Source organism: Thermobia domestica, chromosome 7 (assembly GCF_964235325.1).
Source record: "Thermobia domestica chromosome 7, izTheDome1.hap1.1, whole genome shotgun sequence".
NCBI lineage: Eukaryota > Metazoa > Arthropoda > Insecta > Zygentoma > Lepismatidae > Thermobia > Thermobia domestica.
Window position 1 is genome coordinate 169,560,150 of NC_137460.1, and position 25,001 is coordinate 169,585,150.

The 25,001-nt window shown below is 36.5% G+C and overlaps 1 protein-coding gene across 5 annotated transcripts in view; it reads left to right on the plus strand.

The window, feature by feature from the left end:
* The window catches only part of LOC145690570 (carbohydrate sulfotransferase 6-like), a 464,276-nt gene that overhangs the window by 304,162 nt on the left and 135,113 nt on the right, over nt 1-25,001 (plus strand). For all 5 annotated transcript variants that reach the window (XM_081765591.1, XM_081765593.1, XM_081765592.1 and 2 more), the window contains one exon: nt 1,184-1,382. In XM_081765591.1, coding sequence (XP_081621717.1) covers nt 1,184-1,382 — 199 coding nt within the window. The remainder of the gene's footprint in view (nt 1-1,183; nt 1,383-25,001) is intronic.

Sequence of the window (25,001 nt, forward strand, 5' to 3'; positions counted from 1 at the left end):
TTCAAGGCATACCACGTCGCAAAATAAAAACAGATTATTCAAAAATCCTTTAATTTACTGATAATTTAGTAAATGTATATTGTATTTGCACTAACTGTTAAAATCTAGGAACTTTTTGAAATTTGTATTCTCATAGTTAGCACATTTAGTCGTAGTATTCGCACGATCAGACAAATACGTGTTATTCCGTTTGTGTTTTGGAGATCAGTCCGCGCTTCTTTTGCGCGTCACTTTTCTTGTTCCTTTCAGAGCGTATGAGTATACTAGTGGAATAAAAAATAGTTCATACAAAACATTTAGTTTCTATATAACTGCTTCGATAATAAGAAATAATTGATTAATTATCACTTGGGTAAGAGTACATTAATTATATTGACGTACATATTAATGTAAGTAATTAATAATTATTTACGAAAATACACATTATGTCGTATGATCCACTGCTGTTGCTCAGAAAATCAGCTTTGCGTGGGTGTGAGCGAGGAAACGAAGAAATACCCTCCCAAATACGGTCCGGCGAGAGGTGCTGAAATGACTTGAAGAAAGAGGCACCTTCTGGGTAGAAAAATTTTACTATTTCGCTCTTCTGCGAATTCCGACTGGCTAGGCGTTAGTTCCAAGAATTGGGATTGGAAATATGAGAGTTTGTTAAAAAGTATATATAACGATATCGTTATAATCTTCGATGCTATTCGAAACGTAAACCTATATTTGAAGGCGGGATCCGAGACACTGTAAACTATTCAGTGTCTCCTACTAGAAGCCGAACCCGTGATCTCGTACAGCAGAAGTCAGCGCGCGCTAGCCACTAGACCAGTGGGGACAGGGAAAGTCTATTCTGTTAGTAGCATTTAGCACTTTCAGATAGTTTTCATTAGTAAAATAAATTTATGATATTTTTCGTTAAGTAATATGACATTGTTCGTGATTTAAGTTTCATTACTTAGTCAGACGCTTGCACGTACTTACTGTAACTAGTAACTTATTTTGAGCCTACATATGTGCCTGAGTGTGATTACGCTTGAATTGTATATAATTTTATTATTATTACTTTTTGTGAGCAGCAAATCATTTAAATATATTGGTAATTTATATAAACAGATAAATTTCACATTTGTATTTTTAATTTTGAAATGTAAGAAACTTGTATAGTGATGAAGTCTTGTATGTTTTTTATTTACAGATCATTATCTGAATTTTGGGAAAGATCATATATGGTTATTTACTCACAATACTAGGTTATGGACTCAGTGTCAAGAGCACCCACATCTATGTTGGAATCCCGAGTTTTTAAGTCGCTTCTGTCGATTATTTCCATTTCAAAGTATGAAGACCGTGCGATTAAGACTAAGCTTAGCAGAAGAATTGCTGTATGATCCTGAGTAAGTTACCATTTTTTAAAAAAAATCTCATAGTTACAAATACTATGTTACTTAATTCATTTTTCTTTTTAATACTATATTGGCTTTGCTTCCTATAAGCTAATACATTTTGAATTATAGAGGGTGCCCCAAAAGTCTAACATACTGTAAGAGGACACTGTATACGTAGGTCGACCAGAGAAGCACTGAGATGGTAATTTGGTTGGGGGGCATTTATAAGATGTTCTTCTTTTAAGTTTACCTTACTTTATTAAAAAGTATAAGGCATCTTTGGGGAAAAGGCCCATTCTACTGCATATATGAAGACTCCCTTCATAAAGGCGGAACCATAGGCAGAAAAGGAGTCTATCCTCCTTTCTCAGCACGGGCCTACTGTAACGCAGTTAATAAGTATATAGAAATACAATGGAACTAATGCAGAAGGAGTGAATTTAGAACATCTGATCTTGTTATCGTCAAGCTTCTGCAGAAGTTTCGTCAGATCGGTTTTGTTGCCCAAAGCATTGGAGGCGACCACAGGGAATGAGGCAACGATGGAAGCCGTTCTGGAATCAGTGAGTGTGAGCCAACAATACCCATAGTGGTCCTCTAAAATTCTAGCATCTATTCTGAGAATCCTGACGGCAAACAAGTGATGTTCCTGTAAGATATAGTTGACAAAACATCCTACGGAGGATGTGCCCGAGCATCGGATCAGTTTGGAGAATACGTCTATATCGTGAATAGTGATGTGAGATGGAAAATTTTCCGCTGTATTCTTCCGGAAAATTTTCCGTTCTAAAAAAATATCAGTAATCAAGTAACAATTCCTCAGCAACCATAAAATTGGTTGCATTCGTGTACAGAAATGTAAAAATGTGAAAGATCTTTTAAAGAATCTGAAAATTTCATGGCTCACACAATTTTCAGTACTATGTAGGAACAAGTTAAACCATTTTTCATGAATCGAAATATTTTCTGTCTTATATGGAAAAATTGAAGAACTTTTTATGAGTCGGAAAATTTTCATCATTTTGAAGCAAAAAGTAAAACAACTCTTTGTGCATCGGAAAGTTTTATTGCTCTGTAGAAATAAGTGAAAGGAATTTTCATAGATGGGAAAATTTTCATGACGATGTAGAAACAAGTGGAAAAAACTTTTCATAAGCCGGAAAATTTTGGATATTATGTATAGTGATGTTAGGTGGAAAATTTTCCACTATATTTAACTGCACATTCAGCTACAAAATTGAATTTCTGTAGAGGAAAGTTAGTCAACAACAAATTATAATTTTCCAATTAGCTTTCGGGAACCGGAAAAATTTTCTAATATTTCAAGTTGGGAAGTAAATTTTACACAGTGTTTCTCTCTCTCTGTTCATCTGCGAGCTCCTTCGTTGCTAAGCAGTTAGCATACGCGCCTTTGGCATGAAAGACCTGGCTTCGATTCCCAGCGGGAGCTCATGTAGTTCGGATTTCACGTTAATCAGTTGGTCCCGTCTTACATAGTCTCGCTGCTGAAAGCGACGTTAAACTCCAAATCAACTCAATTCAACTCCTCTCTCTCTCTCTCTCTGTGTGTGTGTGTGTGTGTATGCAAAGTGCAGAGAACATGAGGTCGTAGAGTACAAATATCCCATTCTGTTATTTAAAATTTCAATTTTTTAAAAGTCATGAATGTTTTCTGATTCATAAAAACATACCCCACTTATTCCTACATCGTTGTTTAGCCGTAAAATTTATTGGTAATTAATATTATCTTAAAAAGTTTCATGAAGTGAAAATCTAACAATTCTTCATTTCAAGAATGTTTCAAAAACTTCAATGCGTTCTTCCCTCAGAATCCACCTTTGATCTTACAATATTAGATTTCGTCAGTTTAATACGCATAAGACGGTTTTCTCATAGCTTTACTACTTTTATAGATTTGCGTTCTGCAACATTTATAAATAAGTAGATATAATAGAGAGAGAGAGAGAGAGAGAGAGAGAGAGAGAGAGAGAGAGAGAGAGAAACACTATGTAAATTTTTACTTTCCAACTTGAAATATTAGAAAATTTTCTGTTTCCCGAAATCTAATTGGAAAATTATAATTTGTTGCTGTCTAATTTTCCTCTATAGGAATTGTATATCTCAATGTGCAGTTAAATATAGTGGAAAAATTTTCACCTAACATCACTATACATAATATCCAAAACTGTCCGGATTATGAAAACCGTTTTCACTTGTTTCTACACCGTGATGAAAATTTTCCGATTCATGAAAATTCCTTACATTTATTTCTAGAGAGCAATAAAACTTTCCGATTCACAAAAAGTTATTTTACTTTTTGCTTCAAAATGATGACAATTTTCCGACTCATAAAGAGTTCTTCAATTTTTCCATACAAGACATAAAATATTTCGATTTATGAAACATTGTTTCACTTGTTTCTACGTAGTACTGAAAATTGTGTGAGCCATGAAAATTTTCAGATTCTTTAAACGATCTTTCACTTTTTTACATTTTTATACATGATTTCAATCAATTTTATGAATACTGAGGAACTGTCACTTGATCACTGATATTTATTAAGAATGGAAAATTTTCCGGAAAAATAGAAGAAAATTTTTCACCTCACATCATGGCTAAACAACGGTGTAGGAATAAGTGGAGTATGTTTTTATGAATCGGAAAATTTTCATCACTGATCGTGAATAAGCACAGTGCCGGCTTACGTGCGGATTTCTGTGTTTCCGACGATTATTTTTATGGTGAGATAAGCAAACAAACACATAAGATATTGGTCGGACACGATTCCTTATTGGGTTATCCTCTCAAATGACCTTGTACAGGAAAAGCCTCAGGTATGAGGTAGGATACGTGACACACGACTCGTTGGACCGTTTTCAACTGGTAGATCCCTAATTGTTCAGAATATCTGGAACTGTTGTACTTGCCGTTATGCCCCCATGTTTCTTCAATCTCACGCCATTATACTTCTACCTGTGGTGTCAAATGAACGCATTGGTTTATACGATGGATTGGCTGAGAAGCTTCCAATTTTTTTCCTTAAAATATTTTTGGTCATTGTTTCAAAATTTTTCATATGAACTTTTGTTGAACATTTCCTCAGGTTTGAATATTTTGCACTTATTGGAAGTATTTGAAAATTTGATTATATCTTGTAGTCTTAAACATTCGTGCTCTCTTTTAAAGGATTTTGAAAAAAAAATGTAAGCATGAAAATTACATTTAAAATTTTTAGATTTTTAAAATTTTTTGTACAAAATTTTTGAACACTGTTTTAAGAATGTTTTTCAAGGTTTTTGTCTAAACGTTTTCAAATTTGGATGTTTTCGCACTTATTAAAAAGTTTTTGATTAATTATTTTAAAATTGTTTGAAGTGGTTGAAAAGTTTACGTTTTTAATTTTTGTGTAAAGAGATTAATTTACAAATTTCGTCCTAATAATAATAAAAAAATTCGCTACCTGAAAATGTGTAGCTCACGGAAAATTTTTAAAGGGTAAGAAAAGAACGGAATAGTTTAGAATAAAACAATCTGGCAACACTGTATACAAGAATTACATCATGATACTATCATATATATATATATATATATATATATATATATATGAGGGTGGAGCGTTTTGCACTTTTGTTGGAAATTCGATGACGGTTAGTGCGGAAAGGGTGCCATTAGTGGCACCGCCCTTACTGATTTATTATTATTATTATTAGTAGTAGTAATATTATTATTATTTTGGACAATCCCTTATTCTGCCCCAACGGATTAAAGTTTTTTAAGCGTTTGGTTAGGCAACACGCTCAACACCAATGACAGAAAAGCTACTTGTGGTCGTTTATAGAGTTACCTGATGGCTATAATACAATTATTTTATTAAAAGAAACTTGTAGCAATGCCAGTAAATAATTTTAAAATGTTTATGATTCAAAGTACAGGCATATTTTCTCAGTTGTTGGAATTAATATCCAGAGTTTGTTTGTAATGCCACGTTAACGATGATTATAGGCATAGCTCTTGATATAACACGACTTTCTTTGTACAACTCTTCGCTTATTTTGTTCTGTACGCAAAATAATCCAGAACTCACCACGGGGAGGTGGTTGCATATCGAGTTCCGCCTACGCACCCACCCAGTAGGCATACGTTGACATTTGACCTTAGGTCACGTAGTTCTTCTTGGCCTCGAAGCGGGTCATTCTTGTTCTAGACTTCAGTTTGGCTCTAGCGTAGATATCTCTTGCGTTCTGGCCGCACTTTTTCGACGCTGCCTCGGACACCAGCTTCACTGTGCGTTCCACAGCTTGACTATGGCAAGGGAATGTCATTAGAGTAGCTGAAGTTCGGATGTTTTCTTCAAGCTGCTGATCCGTTATGTTTCGTGTGATTGGCGGCTCTGTTAGACATTTAGGACAATTAATCATGTCGAAGTCTTCTGGCTGCGGCACTTTTTTATCCTTCTCCAACCTAACGTTCGAATATGTGCATTTTCATCTGCTCTCATTGCTATCAGCAGCTTTTCATGTTGAGCGTAGTATCTGTTTGTAGAACAGAATAAACTATGTATTGTACATTTTCTGGCAGAAAACATGATAGCTTAACTATGCTAAACAGATGCATGGTGCCCATTTCGCACGAAGGATTTTGCCGTATTGAAAACCAGAAAAGAGCGTATACTTTAACAATGTACTGGCAAAGTAGACACAAACTTGAACTAGGTTTATCAGTACTGATGTAGTGACGAAGCATCCTACAGGCCAATGTAAGCCATCGTGAATGTGATAATCTTCCTGGTTTTCTGTTTGCTAGATCGGCAGTGCACATTCTGTAGCAACAGCCTTACAAATTTCAGAGAGAGAATTCTGGTCGCTGCTTAAACCATCTGTTTTTTCCATTTCAGACACCCATTCAACGGGAATTGGTGTAAAGGAGATGATCGGTGAACGTTCACAATCCTTTAATTTCTTTCCGATGGGGCCGGAAAAAGCGGTGGGTCCGGTCGTCCCACCATCCAATTAGGTAACCAGGTGTCGAAATGACAACTCGTTGGTATGAAGAAGGAAAATGAGATGCTGCAGTTCTTTTCCTAGGGATCTTTGTATCTGACTTATCACGCCGTAATCCCATCCTGTGTTCGTGGCTTCATCATCGCTGCCGACTGCCTCAAGACTTGACACGTCGTACTGGTTTTTCTCTAAAAGCTCCAATATAGAGTCGGCAGTATCCTTGCCAGTGCCTGACTTAGGTATGGCATGACCCAAGTATTCTGAACCGGGCTCCGATAGAACTGTGTTATGCTTTTCTGTAACCTCTCGTCTTCGTAGTTTGCCGTTAATTTTTTCTTGCACAAGAGTTGCATCATTTTTTTCGTCGAAGTAGATACTTGTAATCGCCCGGCCTAGGTGAGCTTTTCTTTCTGGATCTTCTCACCCAGTTTATCTTTTCCGCTTCGTACCTTAGACCCGTCAATAACAAGATCTTTGTCCTCTGGCGTTATGAGTCTCGCGTCCTGAAGTACGGCAGAAACGATGAAAGCAACCTGTCTGTCTGAAGCTCCAGTTCTAAACGCTGCCTCCGCTGTATTTTGAAGACAGATGCGCTTTAGGCTATGTTTCCTTCTTGGTCGCGCCTCGAAGTCAGATTCCGACATGCTTCCCGATTCAACAGTTTCGCTGGATTCCCCTGACGACGCCAGTATCTTTGACCTGTGCCTATGCCTAATCCCATTAGTTGATGGACTTGCTTCAACACTTCCAGCGTCTTTCTTGGTTGTCTGCCTTCCTTTACGGGAAAACATCTTTGACACAGGTTTGCTTGTTCGGACGTCAATGTTACCAATGCTCACTTTCCGTGATGTTCTCTTGTCCAAAAGAAACTTGAATTCTCGTTTTGGAATCTTGCGTGTCCTCTCACAGTTGCAATCTTTGACGGTTTTACATTTGCAAGACGCAATATCAAAAAGAGACTTTTCCGCGTGTGCAACAAAACCTGCACGAAGTGTTTCTTCTTGTCCTTGTTGACTGAAATGTTTTTCCTTGGTGCGACACTTATTATGAAATGTTTTCAGCATGTCAAAAACTGTTTTCTGAAACCATAGGAATGCTTGCTTTACGCCAAATATGTACAACTCTTTGTCCAACTAGTTTACAAATGTCAGTGTGTGGTAATTTAGTTACACTTTCGTCACCACTTAAACCACTTCGAAACCAATGATACTGTCGCATAACCTCAGGGTACGTGGGTAACTGCACTTCACTCATTTCACTTGCAGTGCCAAATAAGCCTCGTTTCACACTGTCCCACGCTGATCTGCTATGATGCTTTTTCTTCATCTTGCTTGCTATTGCTTCCGAACTTGGAAACCAAAATATACAAAATGTCTCTGAATCGTATCGCACTAAGAAAATTGTAACTTTAGGTACAATACACAAACCCTCTGTCTTAACAGAAACAGTAGTGAACTAAAACCGTTAAAGCTTAAGCTGCAATAAACTGGCCTGTTGGATTGGTTGGCCGAAATACGCAGTATTTATACCACTGCCGAACTTTGAGCGAGAATATTCTAGAAACGACGGCGTAGGTTCTGGAGCCAATGAGGCAAACGGAAGGTGCGCGAATCTTCTGGACGGAGCCAGACGTTGCGACGACGCTCGAAGAGCGTGGCCAAAGTAAGCAACCACGAAGTTGTGTAGGCTGCCGCTAGATGGCATTTGCTGTCAAGCTAATAAACTAAGGATTGCCAAAAACAAATCGTGTTATATCAAGAGCTATGCCTATAATCATCGTTAACGTGGCATTCCAAACAAAATCTGGACATTAATTCCAAAAACTGAGCAAATATGGCTGTACTTTGATTCACAAACATTTTAAAATTATTTACTGGCATTGCTACAAGTTTCTTTTAATAAAATAATTGTATTATAGCCATCAGGTAACTCAAAAACGACCACAAGTAGCTTTTCTGTCATCTGTGTCGTGCGTGTTGCCTAACCAAACACTTAAAGAACTTTAGTCCGTTGGGGCAGGGTAAGGAGTTGTCCAAAATATAAAAAACTATTCAGTGAAATCGGTGCCACTAATGGCACCTTTTCCGCACTAACCGTTATCGAATTTCCAACAAAAGTGCAAAACGCTCCACCCTATATATATATATATATATATATATATATATATGAGAGGGCTGGAAAGAAATGAGTGGCGACACTGTTTTATCGCTGCGCACAGATTTTTGTTGAGTTGCTGTTGGCAACACTTGTAAAGAGTGGGTGCAAGTGTACAACTCGTGTGGCGGCGCTAGTGCAGGTGCTGCAATGATAGTAGTGGAGTGTGTTAAATGTGGCTTGCCAAATCACCCTGCTCTAAAGGGGATATTTTCCAAGGTAGAACAATGTGCATGAATAAAGATCGAAGTAGCTCATGAAAAATCTCCTGGGAATACCACTGGACTACGTGGAGCATATGGTAATGACGCATTTCCCTATCGGAATGTGGCACGTTGGGTTGCAGCGTTTCGTGCAAGACATAATAATATGCAACAGGAACTCGGTGCACGTCGATATGGGGGCGACAACCAAGCCACTGAATTGATTCAATCTTTGCTGCATGTGGAAAGAAAGTGTACTGCCAGGAAATTGGCTAAGGAGGTAGGAACATCCCACACTATGGTGTTGAATGTGTTGCACAATGTCTTTGGCTACCGAAAAATTGCATCCCGGTGGGTACCGCACCACCTTACAGACGTTGAAAAATGGCACAGATACGCTCTCGCCGTGATCGTTTGGCATGTTACAGTCGGGAAGGTCACGTGTTCCTGGACAGGTTCATCACACTTCAGGAAACGTGGGCGCGCTCTTATGAGTCAGAACTTAAGCGCCAATCAAATGCATGGCCCCACCCATCGTCTCCCTGACCCAAGAAACTGCGTCAGGAAACGAGAGATGTGAAGGTGATGCTGATAATGGCGTACGATGTACGTAGTATCATATTACGGCCTGCAGTTCCCTCGAACCATACCGTAAATGCAGAATACTACCGCAGGTTTCTGAAAAATCTTCGTCCTGCACTATGCAGGAAACGACTTAACTTCGTAAGGGATCCACCCATTGTTTTGCATGATAACGCTCGTTAGCACAATGCAGGTGCAGTAAGGACCAGTGGTGAAGGGTGGTAAGAGGCCCTAAGGCCCGGCCTACCCATTTACTTTCGTAAATTATAATTTATAATTAATTCGTTTTTCTTACACAGAATGTGTGATAATTTTCTAAGTTGAAAAAAAAAATAATATTGTTCGATAAAAAAAATCATGGTTAGGACACTGCTGGGAGGCTCACCGATCAGTGTTTCAGGCGGCATTAGAACTACCGCCAAGCTACTTAGAAAATCCCGCGAGAGAACGTGTTGGTAATAACCTGCGAAAGAGACCGGCCTCAGCGCTTATCGACTTTCTTTCTACATAAAGCGTTTCCCTCGAGGCCTTCGATTTCGATTCTATATGTCAAAGAGCAAGAGAACGTGGGCCCCATTCCGTACCAACTTTGCTTAATTTTGCGGAATCAAACGCAACGCAAAAACTGGAAAAAGCAATTCTAAAGGTGCTACGTCTATTATCGGAAACTAATTCCCTTTTATTGTGTTACGTTGACTCAAACCCGTACGAAATCGGACCTGTTGTGTTCATTAGAATTGATTAGATGGTGTGTGTTTTTAAGATGATATGTGTGACATTTTTTCCCCTATAGTTGCAAAAGTGAATGAGGGAAAATGCCAGTAAGGGGAGAATATGAGCATAATATATACCTAATTCCTAGTAAAGAATCCTCTATGTTAGTGGTCTTTCGAAAATTAGTGTGTTATTAAGAAACGAAAACCAGCGCCTGTGTTGAAAATAAAACAGAGGCCAAGAGAGTTCTGTATTCATTGGTACAAAAAATTACTTGGAGCTGTTGACAGAGAGCAGCGTATGGAAAATTATTTAAGTCTAATTCTTTTTTTAAAGGAAAATCACGTGACAGAAAATAACTTGGTTGAATGCTTGTCATGTGTTTTGAACAATAAAATTAAAGTCGATATTTTACAAGCACAGTTTGTTTCAATACAAGTAGATGAAACAGCATATGTTTCTTGTGAAGCGCAGATAATGTGATAGTCGATCTTCTCCACCCGATCACATCCAGTTGAAACCATCAAATTGCATTACGGCCAATTAAAGTTAGCTATGAGTCACATACGTGAATTTCATTATGAAAATTGCGATCCGAATCGAATAAGTGCAGTCCATGGTCTACAATTACAGACGTGTTCAAATTATTAGACTCAACATTCAGTTTCTGAATATTTTACTGTTCCTACAATAGTACGTGAGAAAACACGTTCGAACTTAGTCCAAATTACTACTTTGTAACTCTGTCCCAATTTCTAGTGTGTGTGGCACATGCTTTTCAATATCAATAAAACAAATGCTTACGTAACATTCAAATATAATTACTGTGAAGCGTGTATATCCAAATTGGAAACAAAAAATGAAATGGAATACTTAAAAGAAAGTTTTCTCTCACATAAAGATTAATATTTCTTATGAAATCCCTTATTCTTTATTAAATCTTTTATCCTTTGTGGCATCCCATATACGAGTTTAGCAAATTTGGCCTTCAATTCAGCATCATGATACCACAAATTGTTGATCTTGATCAGTTGAAGGTTGGTTCTAATGTGTTTCTTCTCTAGCTTTTCTTTCATGAAGCTCCAAAAGTTTTCGATCGGGTTCATATCAGGACTAGCGCCTGGCCACGGAAAAACACTAATTTCGTTGTCCTGCAAGAATTTTGTCACAACTTTGGCCCGGTGGCATGGGACTCCATCATGCATATAGATAAATTGTACATCATCACACCAGAGTGCAGTCTGGGAAAGCAGTTCTTCTTAAAGAACTTGTAGGTATTGGTCGTGCTTCATTGTCCTCTCTGCTATATACATTCTTCCAGGCCCGAAGGCAGACATCATACCCCAGACCATGACTGAAGTAGGATTCTTCACGGTTTATTAAAGACATTTCAACTTGAATTCCTCCCAAGTCAACGTCGCACATATTGTGAACATTCGTCAGACACAAAGATACATGATTCATCACTGAAACACACTATTCTCCAATCATCAGCAGTCCAATATTCTAGGCCTTGTGCCCATTCGAGGCGCTTCTTTGTCATGATAGGTGTAGACTAATTTTTGTTTTCTTTCTTGACCGTGTGCTTTTATTCCGTCGGCACAAAGAATCCTTCGAACACTTTCAGGCCAAATGTCTGCGCCATACTCAGCCATTTTTATGCTTAAGTCTATTAGAAGTTGCACTTCTGTTTCCCAGAGCCAATCTTTTTAGTTTTCTGATAACTCTTAGCGATAGTTTTGATTTTCGCCCACACTTCCCAACCCTATTTTGGCTCTTGTTCATTTCAAGAGAAATTCTACTCAGATTTTTGTTCTATCCCAACTCTGCTAGCAATGTATTGTCCTGTATATATTATTTCCACCAGAAGTATTTTGTTAACTTCCATTTTACGCGGAGAAGAGATTTTGCATTTCCCATTATGCTGTAATTACAGGACTACACAGAATAAAAGATTGATACACGAAACACGTCACGATCATTTTAAACAGGTTCATTCGAACTGTTGAATGCTTTGAATGTCGTTAACTTTTTACGACAGCAACCACAACACTTCAGCCTCTAACTCGTTGATAGGAACCACAATAGCTATCTACAACTGAAACACCATTTTCAGAACCCCCCTCACTAATTCCATCTGCTGTTCAACGGTGATATCACCACTTCAGCTGCACAGTAAACAAATGAATGATCGTATATTTGTAGTTTAACCTTAAAATTAAATGTTTTGGAACTCTAAAACATCAATTTTGCATTTTTCGAGTGTGAGTCTAATAATTTGAACACGTCTGTACTTTAAATTCATGTGAATTTGTCTTTTTGTGTTTCTGTAGTAAAATATTTGTCTATAGATAATCTGTTTCATATTTTGCAAAAGAACATATACTTCCGATTTGTCACGCTTATTTACAAAGGAGTCATGCAAACATTGACTGCGTTCAGAAGAAACTGTGCATGATTTTTTAAAATATTAGTTCGTTGCAGTTGGGTGATAAGGAAAAGCAAAGCTTAAAAGCCACTCTCCTACGAAATTTTGGGTACACTTGAAGTTCAGATGGAAACGAGTTTTCATGATTTATTCTCTTTGCGGTCTGTAGAACTACTTGACTGTTTCAGGATTACAATAGTGATTTTCTTAAATAAAAAATGTATTGATAGGTTTACGTGTCGCAAAGTGATTTTTGTTTTTTGTATAAACACTGTGACGGCAAAATGGTCTGGCTAGTAGATTTTTTGGCTGGCGAGCACTTGCAAGAAGGTTTTTGAAGCCCTATATATATAACACACCCGGGGTGTCAATGAACTAGACCGACAAAGTGAAACAGGTGATTCCTCACATCAAAATGAGGAAAAAAGTCAATACGGACCCGTGGTCAAAAGTGCATCGTTTCGGAGCTAGGACTGTCCAAAACGTGGGAAAATGAACTTTGGGGGCGAATATCTCCAAAACTATAAGCTACTGAACTGAGGCGGCATGTTATTGTCTTAAACTTGTAATCTGCTTTATCCAAAAATGCATGATTCTGAATTGTTCAGTGGCGGCCAAAGGGAGTCCCCAACAGGAAGTGAGAGGTCCCAGATATTTCGTTATGACAGATGTGCCCGATTCATGACAGATAGAACAACGTACCACCAAGTAAGAGAAAGTCGTTGAAAGGCCATCTTTTTTTTCTTTTTTTTTTTTTAAACAAAATCAAGATGATGAAGGATTGTTTGTGTTGTGCGTGGTTGCAAAACTACATTTGGGGCTGAATGTAATGAATAGAAGAAAATTAAGTGAAATCATTACATCTGCAGGTTCATGACCCACAATCATGATCTGTGTGCTAAAGAACTAATCAATAATACGTAGTAATTTTGGAAGAATTGATCCAATGAGGATTTGAGGTATTATGGGAGTATCCCCGAAAAAAAAAAAAATAGATACAATATTCTTCACCATAAACTTACTTGGTCGTAGATCTGAAGTGGAACCCTTTGTCATATAGGTGCACATTAACACTGAATTACCATGTATCCTTTTCTCCCCTCCCATATAGCGTACAACAGATTGTTTACAACGTATGGGAGCTGATGACACGTAAAAGCAACAATACTGGTTATGTGAAAAAGAAAGTGGGAAAAGTCGTATTAAGAAGGCAGATATATCGAGAAGAGTTAGTAACTTATCCTTTCAGATTTGTTTGAAACAAATTAACATTCCACAGTGCCTGTAAGGGTAAAGGAGACTGACGAAAATATGCTAGACAATGGTGGAACCGCGAGGAAACCTATGAACACTTCTGGAAAGACGAATGCTTATTGTGATGATCAATATGGAAAGTTTCTTGGCTATGTGAGTCACGTGTAGTTTGTAATAGGGAATACGACACGTGGTATTGCGATGCAGTAACAATGGTGAGAGTGTCATTGACGAATCACGAGTACACGGACATGTCTGGGAACAATCTACACTGAAAGTGATCCCCTTTTCTTCACCTCCTCTTCCCTCTTTGATGTATGAACATACGAGATTATCTCAGGGACAGCAAAAAGAAGTTACAGGTTAATTGAAAATCCATTTTTTTAAAATAAGTTTTCTCGGGCTATCAGCCAAGTGAAGATATTGACATCCGACGTTTCGAGAGCAGACATTGCATTCATCTGTAGGGATTGTAATGTTACGAGTATCGTCGGATATCAATATCTTCACCTGTCTGATAGCCCGAGAAGACTTACTAAAAAAAGACAGGTTTTTAATTGACGTGCAATTTGTTTTCGCTGTACCTGAAATAATCTCGTATGTTCATATATCAAAGAAGGAAGGGGAGGTAAAGTAGGGAGGATTACTTTCAGTGTAGATTGTTCCCAGACATGTCCGTGTGCTCCTAATCAGTGAAGGACACTCTCACCATTGTTACTGTCTTGCAATACCATGTGTCATGTTTCCTATTACTAACTACACATGACGCACATGGCAAAGAAACTTTCCATGTTGATCATCGCAATTAGGAACCGTCTTTCCAGAATTGTCTATGGGTTTCCTCGTGATTCTCTCATTGCCTAGTGTATTTTCATTCCTCAACTCTTTTCATATTTATTTAATTATTCGCCTCCTTAAGTCTAAGAGGCAACACTGTGGAATCTTAATTTGTTTCAAACAAATCCGAAAGGACAAGTTATTAACTCTTCTCGAGATATCTACTTTCTTAACGCGACTTTTTCCTCCTTTGTTACAAAACCAGTATTATTGTTTTTGTCATTAGCTCCCAGCTCCCATACATTGTAAACAATGTTGTTCGCTACATGGGAGGAGAAAAAGGGGTATATGGTAATTCAGTGTTAGTGTGCACCTATATGACAAGGGGTTCCACTTAAGATCTACGACCAAGTGAGTTTGTGATGAAGAATATTGTATCTATTGTTTTGTTTTTTTATTTATTTTTTTCGGTGATACTCCCATTTTCTCGAAAATCATCATTGGATCAATTCTTCCAAAATCATTACATATTATTAATTAGTCTGTATTCTTTAGCACACAGATCACGACTGTGGATCATGAACCTGCAGATGTAATGATTTCACTTAATTTCCTTTTATCCACTACATTCAGCCCCAACTGCAGTTAGGCAACCACGCACAACACACCAAAAATCCTTCATCATTCTGATTTTGTTTAAAAACTTTATGGTCTTTCAACAACTTTCTGTTACTTCGTGGTAGGTTGTTCTACCTGTCATGAATTGGACCCATCTGTTCTAGCGGAATAGCAGGGACTCCTCTACTGCATGTGGGGAACTTACATGCGGCGCCACTGAGCAATTCAGAATCAAGCATTTTTGGATAGATCAGATTACAGGTCTAAGAGAATAACCTGTCGCCTCACCTCAGTAGCTAATACTTTAGGAGATATTAGACCGCAAAGTTCATTTTCCCACGGTTTTGGACAGTCCTAGCTCCGAAACTATGCACTTTTGACCATGGGTCCATATAGACTTGTTTCCTTATTTTGATATGAGTAATCACCTGTTTCAGTTTGTCGGTCTAGTTCATGAACATCCTGTATAAGGGTGTCCGGTGAGGAAAGTCAAAGATTTTGGAAAATGATAGGGGAGGTCATTCTAAGCAAAAATGCTTATTTGAACATAGGGTCTATTACCCCTCGTTACGGAGATAGGGGTGGGGGTAACTTTTTTTTGCCTCTTACACTTACCGATTTTCGTTTGAAACATTCTAGCACACATTATACTTAGGGTTATGTTACATGTTATATCTCGTTTGAAAGCTAATGAAACAGGCTTGTATGTGGTATACAAATCGTCCCAGTTTCGCGTACTACAAGAGGGAAGTAACGGAGGGATTTTTTCGAATTTCCCTGTAAAATTCCCTTTTTATACAATTTTGCACTGTTCTTCAGTGGAAACACACTCGCTATAAGAACAGTATCTGATTAGGTGAAAATGATACTGTGTACCAAAGATCCAGGTGGGATGTCAAGGTTTTAGCTTCAGCTTCATTAGAAGCCGTTAAAAAAAGCATTCTTCCTGACTCCTTACTCTAATAACATAACGATGTTCCAACTTTCCATAGATGACAGTGGTTACGAATATTAATAAACAAATGTTTTTATGCACAATTGGAAATACAATACTATTACCTTACATACGAGAGCACTACAATTCTTTACGGGAACACTAATTACAATTCTGAACAACAGATGGGAGTAAAACTTGAATTAAAGTTTTCGTACAACATACTACCCCAGAATGTCGATTACAAAAGGGTTTTCAAAATCAAATAATCACTCGTAATGCATACAAACATTTTGCTTGTCTCACGTACACCCAACAGAGACGTTGCCACTGTTAGACCCAAGTGGCGCACCGCAACTCATTAACTTGAAAGAGCCCTTTATTAGTTATTTTGTGTCTCGTGTGTGCAAGTAAAAGCAAGAGTGTCGGTACCGTGAGGAAGTGGAAAGTGCTTGTGTGTAGACTGTGAAAGAAGTTCGACAGCGTTGTGGTAGAATGCCGTTCTAATACACCCACGCTGAATATGCAGATGATGTACGCCTATAGGTTTTGTGATGATAATGCCAAAGGTGCGGTGGAAGAACACCAGCGAAGATTTCCTCGCCGCAGAGTCCCTACTGCACGGGTCTTCACACACATGTATACTAAACTGAGAGAAACTGGTGAGCTTCCCAGCGTGAAGCTAACATCTGAACGTGCCTCAAAATACAGTTATCAACAAGGAGACAACGTTATTTAGACTGTAAAGCGAAGTCCAACCACCAGCATTAGGAAACTTTCTAATCAACTCGCACTTCTACGTACGTATATACATAATATACTGCGACGAGAAGCGCTTTATCCGTTCCATGTCCAAAGAGTGAAACATCTCCATCCAGGAGACAGTGAACTACGTGTTGGTTTCTCCCAATGGGTACAGGAGCATCCTAATGTTTTGCATTCATCTTGTTCACCGATGAGGTCACTTTCACTAGGAATGGGATAAACAACACCCACAACTGGCATCGTTGGAGTGACGAAAATCCTAGGACAACACAGTAAGACAATATCAGGAACGATTTTCTGTAAATGTTTGGGCGGGGGTTATCTGTGATCAAACTGTTGGTCCCTTTTTTCAACCCAGCGTTTGACCGGTGAATATTATTTGCATTTCCTGCGCCAGTACTACTGGAAAATGTGGCTCTTCAAACTGGGGCGTAAATCTACTTCCATCACAACAAGGTTCCCTCTCATGCAACAAAAGCTGTATGCCACTATCTTGTCTTCAAGTTTCCTCATCGGTGGATGGATCGCTGAGGACGGAGGTCAATTATTCACTGGCCGTCGCGCTCTCCGGATCTTACACCTTTAGATTTTTGCTTGTGGGGGTGGTTGAAGGACGTTGTATACAAACAAAAGGCAAACACACGAGAAGAATTAATTCAGATCATTCTAGAGGCATTCAAAACCGTCAAAGAGCGCCGAGAAAATACATGTCAGGCAACACTGCATGTACTGACGCGCAGTACAACGTAATTATTTTGCACGTGCAGCAAATGTTCAATCATATCACCATCCTGCTCAATGCACGTTGAAGGTTGATGCTAGTAGGGTTACGTCTCTATCTGTATGCATTAGAAGTCATTATTGCTTATGTATTAGAAGTAATTATTTATGATTTCGACAACCCTACTACAATGGACATTCTGGTTTAGTATGTTGTAAGGACACTTTAATTCAAGTTTCACTGTCATCTGTTGTTCAAAACTGTAGTGTTCCTGCATAGAAATGTAAAGCTCTCGCATGTTAGGGAGTAGTATAGTAGCTCCAATTTTGCATAAATACATTCGTTTATTAATATTCGTAACCATTGTCATCTATGGAAAGATGGAACATTACGTTATTAGAGTAAGGAGTTACGAAGAATGTTATTTTTACGGCTTCTGAATTGAATTGAATTTCTTTTTATTTCAGCGGGCGAGGTTCAGCCAGAGGCTGCTCTGCCACCTAACCCTTGTCATCATTACAAAAAAAAAAAAAAAAAAGTACAAGACACAAATAACAACATAACATGATACATTCAATAATACTAAAGATAAGCAAAACACTCAGTAAACATAAATAATAATAATTTTTTTTTTTTAAAAAAAACTATACTCATACTGCTAGTCCAATTTCATACCAATTTCAGTCCAATTTCAAACTGTAGTAAACCTTTCATGTGTGCCAATGCTTTGTCTCTGATCTATAAATAGTAATGTTTGGAGTGATGATTTAAATGAATTATACGGTTTGTCAGTGATTGACTTTGGTAGGGAGTTCCAGATTCTTACTGCCGAAATTGAAAATGCCTTTGAGAAATGAACCAGAAAATACAAATATGTTCACTGAGCGCCAAAATGGATATGTATTCTTAAGCTACGAAACTCAACTACCCTTATATAATGTACAATCCCCCCCCCCACCATAGTCTATTACTTCAATTAAATATCATATTCTAATTTGACAGACGACTGTTCATTTATATATGAAAATTCTGGGGTAGCAATTTGTACCTAGAAAAGTACCCTAGGTACTTTGATCAGTACCTGTACCTAGGTAGAAAAAATACGTACTTAACCAAACACTACATACATATATATATATATATATATATATATATATATATATATATATATATATATATATATATATATATATATATATATATATATATATATATATATATATATATATATATACACACACATACATACATATATATATATATATATATATTGTCAACCCCCCTGTGGTGCCTTTAATAGCAAATGCGTAACTCAGATACACAGGAAGATTGTCCTCCGAACATTTTCTGTAATGTCCGGGAAAGTACAATTACTATTTCAAAAAGTAAACACATGACAAGTGAAGTTTAAAATCATTGTATTTTCAATAATTATTTGTAATGTTCAAGTGTACTTTGTTGTGTGTAGGATGGACAAACGTTACCAGATCACAATCTACGGAGTCTGACTATTTTCTCTACATGATGATGAAAAACGAATAGCAAACACATACCTTCAGGATGAAGATGATGTCGTTAGGAAGCTAAGGTGCAACAGAGTAAACTCCAACTATGTTGCTGAGATATTCCAAAGTCGAACAATTGTGAAACTGGTATTACAGACTAGTTCACCATAGCTAAAGAACTGTCTCAAAGTAAATCTCGTAGAATTATAAAATGTCAAATGACTAAACTGAGAGTCTCTTCTCCGTTGAGTGAGCGTCTGAGACCTCTCTCCGTCGAATGATCATGATCTCATTTTCCTAGAGTATTTATGTTAAACCTGTTACTCTCCAAACTGCCACCTTGCTTCACGTTGCTCCACGTGTTTGCTATCTCATTTCCGAAATTCACATTTCTGCAATGATCATCAACTAGACAAAATCTCCAGACGTCTATCCCCGTAATCTGACAATTTTGTCATATCCTAAAATTTGTGTTGATGTGAACAATTGACAAATAATAACATAAACATTACAACTTACTCTCACGACATTTCTGACACAGCATTTCAACTTTGTTATTCTACGTAACCACAACATTGCACATTCATACGTCTGCATTTACAACGGACATAACCACAACAATAATGGAATAACACAATTTTGAAATTTATTTCATTAACCTAATTCTGCAATTACTTAACTTTTTAATTTTGTCTTTTGATTCTCTCATATTCATTTTATCTTTTTCTTTTCAATCCAATTATTAAAATTTTAGAAATAAAAACTCTTTAACTTATATCCCTCAACACGGCCCTCTTTGAAACTCAAAGGTGCTTCGCGTCTGATCCAATCGAAACCTGAGATTGGAAAATACTAACATACAAACATACAAATAATATATTATAGCCTTATTCCTTCGTCATAAATGAAATCATAAAAATATTAACAAAAATAAAATCAAAACATAACATACTAGATTAAATTTTTGCAATTTCGCGCATTAATTTTGCGTCTTTAAAAGTATACAATACTTAGAGAAACATTCTCCTGCCACCTATTGGCTTATTAACATACTACAAGCACTTAGATGCTTGCTGAATATTTTACACATTGCTCTTTTCATAGTTATATACGTATATGTATTGACAGAGTCCCACATGGAAATTTCCTTCCCATGCATTGTCTCCAACTAATATATTTTATAGTCATCATAGTTTTGTAGTTCACTTAATCATCTTATAAAGATATACTGCATCGATTATTAATTTTGAAATCCACACACTGAAAATAACTTTTAACTATATACGTATCACAGTCCTTCAACAACACTTAATTATTTTATTTGTTTTCTACCGTCACCAAATTTTATATCACCATAACCACTTATAAAATCATGATAATTTAGTATCATGTCCTTGGCAGCACTTGTCGTTCTCCGTAAACTTTCTTTCAGAATTAATCTCGCTTCTTGTACTAACCATCTTACAGTTTTTACTATCTAAATTCCTTATTTTAACTAAAATATAGGCTGTAACCATACTATATACGATTACTAGTATGACCAGTAAGACAATCGCAACGTAAAAACATAACTTGCTGCTGTCCATTATTCCAATAATCTGTAATAAACAGAGGAAAACTATAATCTGTATTGACTTGATAATATTGTCAATTAATTGTAGATACTTAAAAATATTTCCTATTCTATTGTCTATCTACTTATTTGATTGTAAATATACAATCTTGTTTATTGTACGTTAGGCATTTTTTCCTGTTCTAAATTTTTCATTGCATTTCCTTACGCATACCTTTGCGTCCTTGATGCAATGTTTATCTTATTGTTGTCTTATTATATGTAACTTCTCATATTACTGAACTAGTATCTTGAAGTACATCTTTATTTCTGTCGTTCTTTTCTTTTCAACTTGTACATTACGCTATATTGCAGTTGTTATATTTGAACATAACTTTATTTAAACTCGTATTTAGGCATCTAGTATACTAACTTAACTACTATTAACTATTTTGTATTATTTCAGATAATACTAATCATTTAATTTTAATTCTCTCATCTAATGCATGATTGTCGCGCTTTGAATCTTGCTTTTAGTATCCTCTCTCTCGCACGCAGCGAAAAGATGCGTGGCTCCCAGCCATCAGCCATCTCGCTCACTCGAGATCACCTGACATGACTTCGTAACTTCTCGTTCGCTTCCGTATGACTTCGGAATTTCGGAGGAATTCCTCCTAGCTGAACGAAACATCCGCTCGCTTTAGCTTGACGCGAATGAGACGCTTTAAAACGACTTGACTTCCTATGTTGTTATATTGCTATTAAAACTTAAACGATTTAACATATTAATCTAAAATATACGTATTAATGTAATATATTCTCCTATTTTCCTACTTACACATATTATACTCTATTTTCTCTCTCTCTATATATATATATATTATAATCCTGAAATACAATACTACTACTAGCTAGTTTTAAAAATCACTTAACCTATTTTCTCGTGTATACACAATATATATTAATATTCTAACAAATATTTCATTGCTGAATCTATCCTATTCAGTCTTATATTATTACTATTTTACAGTATCTATTTCCTTGTTTATTTCTATGTATTTAAAATTATAAATCATAGATCTTGTAAATATTTCTACTCACATTTCTCTTTTTGATGTTCTATTTTCTAGTTTTCCTATTTTCTGTTTATTCTTATCAAGTTCCTACTTTGTCTATTAGAGTCATACTGGTCTATTCTCTATTTTTAACTATACTTAACTATATTCGTTTACTCATTCGTAATCTCTTACAATCGACCGTCACTCCGCGTCCGTTCTTTTCTTTACCGGCTACGCCTCTCGCGTCCTTGTGCTAGAATCAATACCCCCTTAATCAACTTATTTCTAGCTGTTAGGTAAGTACCTAAATTTGTTTAATTTTACTTTTTAATCAATTTCCCAATTGTTTTTCAGCATTATTTTCAATAACTGTATTTCCTCAGGTGCATTTTACGTCATTCTTCTTCTTTTTCTTCTTCTTCTTCTTATTATTATTATTACTATTATTATTATTATTATGTTATGACTTATGCATCATTTTTTTGCAATTTGTAATTCCTAATAGCTTTGTAAAGTCTACAGTACAACACTATTAATGCTACTGTCGTTAATATTAGTACAATCATTATTCCAAAAAGTATATATGTTATATATTCCATTGTAACAATAAGTTGTGGGACTGTAGTTTCAACTTCTAATTTTAGCAAATTTTCAGTTAAATTATGAAGCTCTTGCGTATGTAATGAAAGATTTAGTTGTTTCTCTGACCAATTTCCCATTAGATTTACATGTTTATTTTGTACGTTAATAATTTGTTTAGTTGGTATTGCCAATTCTCCAATAATTATACGATCAAAATCCTTGTAATTAACAAAATAGGATCTAGGATCTGTTATTACCGTGTTCTAATTTAGTTGATGTTATGCCTTGATGCTTATCTAATTTTGTCCGATATCCTTGTTTTAATGATGAATACATTACTCCAGCGTGTGTGTATTCAAATAACACTTCGCCTAAATATTTTTCCGAATTCTGTTGACAATTTTCTAGTGATTTATTAAATATTATATTGTTTAAACATTTAGCATCGCTTTATTTTTTAATTATTTAACTTCCCAATGAATTCTGAATTGATTAAAATTATTGAATTACTATTGTTATTTCTATTTATTAATTTATTTAATTTAATTATTTATTTATGTATTTATTTATATAATTACTTATTTATTCATTTATCTAGCTACACCTGAGGAATACTCTTAGTTAAATTCTCTACAATATAAATGTCTCTAATGATTTATATTCTCTAATTTTAAAAAAATCACTAATTTCTGTGACCAATACATGTTTTATCGGTTCAAAATACTAAAATATCTGCATTTCCTCAGATATTGATGAGGCTTTGCTTGAGTACCAGCCGCCTTACTGACTGGTCACCCATAAACACGCATTGTGCACAGTTTATTTTCCACTCATTTTCCTACTTAAAAAAATTCAAAATTCCATTCTTCTCCATATCCTTCTTCACTTCTTAATCATCAATGTCCGAATCATAATCTTCTTCTTCCTCTTCCTCTTTTCTTCCTTTGAACTGATAAATAGTTTTATTCGTCTGATGTCAACTGTGTCAACTTTCTTTTCTCCTTTCGATGTCTCATATTTAACTCTATATGAGTTATTATTGACTTTCTCTAATATGGTACCTCTGATGTTATATCTCCCACCGAAACATCCTGGAATACCTGCTCGTGGGATTTCTTTGACCAAGATTTGCTGACCGATCTCAAAACTCGGTTGGTCATACTTCTTCTCGATCTGTTACTTCTGTGCCTTGAACTTTTTCTGTAGTTTCCTATAAGCCAACTTCCTAGCCTCTCTGATGGTTTGCATTCTCGTCTCATTATCCACATTTTCACATGTTATGTCGAGATCTTGTTTTAAAAATGTCCTAGGTTCCTTTCCAGTTAACAAGTAATACGGTGAATACCCCGGTCCGTCATGTATCTGAGTATTCATCGTAAAAATTATACTGGGTAGGACCTCATCCCAATTCGCGAACTCTTTATTAATATAATGTTTCATCATTTGCTGGATGGTTCCCATTGCTCTCTCCGGTATTCCCACGGAATAATGGGCATCGGTATTTGCAAAGTAAAGATTCATTCCGAACCTCTCAGCCATTTCTTCCATGATTTTGCTGCGGTGACAGCTCAATCGGTCAACATTAAGAAATTCGGGAATCCCGTGCTTCGTGATTATTTCTTCAAATATGACTTGTGCAATAATTTCCGTCGTAAGCGCCGGAACAGCTTTTGCTATAACATACCGTGTTGCATTGTCTACAAACACTAAAACATATTTATTTCGATTATTCTTCGATCTTTTAAATGGACCAATTTCGTCAAGAGTTACGAATTGAAATGGTGCATAATTAGGGTATGTCTGTGCATGGAACTGAGTCCTTTCTGACTTCCTCTTCTGGACTTGACAGCTAATACATTCTTTTACTTTGTCATAAAGAACTTTTTCATATTGGGAAAATAAATGGTTCGCAATGCTCTCTTGTAACATTTACCGTACGAAAAATGACCTCCGCCATACACGGAACAGTGAATATTCTTAAATACTTGTTCCCGAAGTGAAAACGGTATACATAACAATAATTTCATTCCACATGCCATTTTCTGTGTTCGATAAAGTTTCCCATCCTTTATTGTATACCATCTCGACTCCTTCTCTGCTTTTACATCAGTCCCGTCCGGATCTTCAATTGCTTCTATTATTGGACCGAAAAATGCATCTTTTCGTTGTAGATCTCCTACGTTTATGTTGTCCTCAAACGTCAAGTTCACTGGAAAATCCTCCTCATTAATTGGTAATGCATCTATTTCTATATCATCTTCTGTCGGTTTAATGGTTGTAGTACGCGACAATACATCGCTCGGGTTCTTTTCCCCTGGGCAATGGATTGGCGTGTAATTATATTGAGCCAATTCTAAACTTAACCTTAGTAATTTAGGAGATAATTTTGGTGTCGTCTGCAAATATTTCAAACATCGACAATCAGTCCAAAGTTCAAATTCTTTATTAAACAGATAGTAATTAAATGCTCTAAATGAGTCCACTACCGCCAGGATTTCCAACTCTACTATATGTTTTTGTTTTTCTTGTTGCCTCAACACTCTGCTATAATACGCAACAGGGGTCCACTCACAACTTTTTTGTTTTTGCATTAACACAGCTCCAATTAAGCTCATTGAAGCATCTGTGTACACCCGTGTCTCCAGTTCTTCACGGAAAGGTGCTAAAAGTGGTGCCTCCAACAACGCTTGTTTTAATTTCAAAAAAACCCTCCTGGTGTTCATCTTTCCATAGAAATTTGTGGCCTTTCTTCAAAAGTGGAGAAAACACTGCAGCAATTTC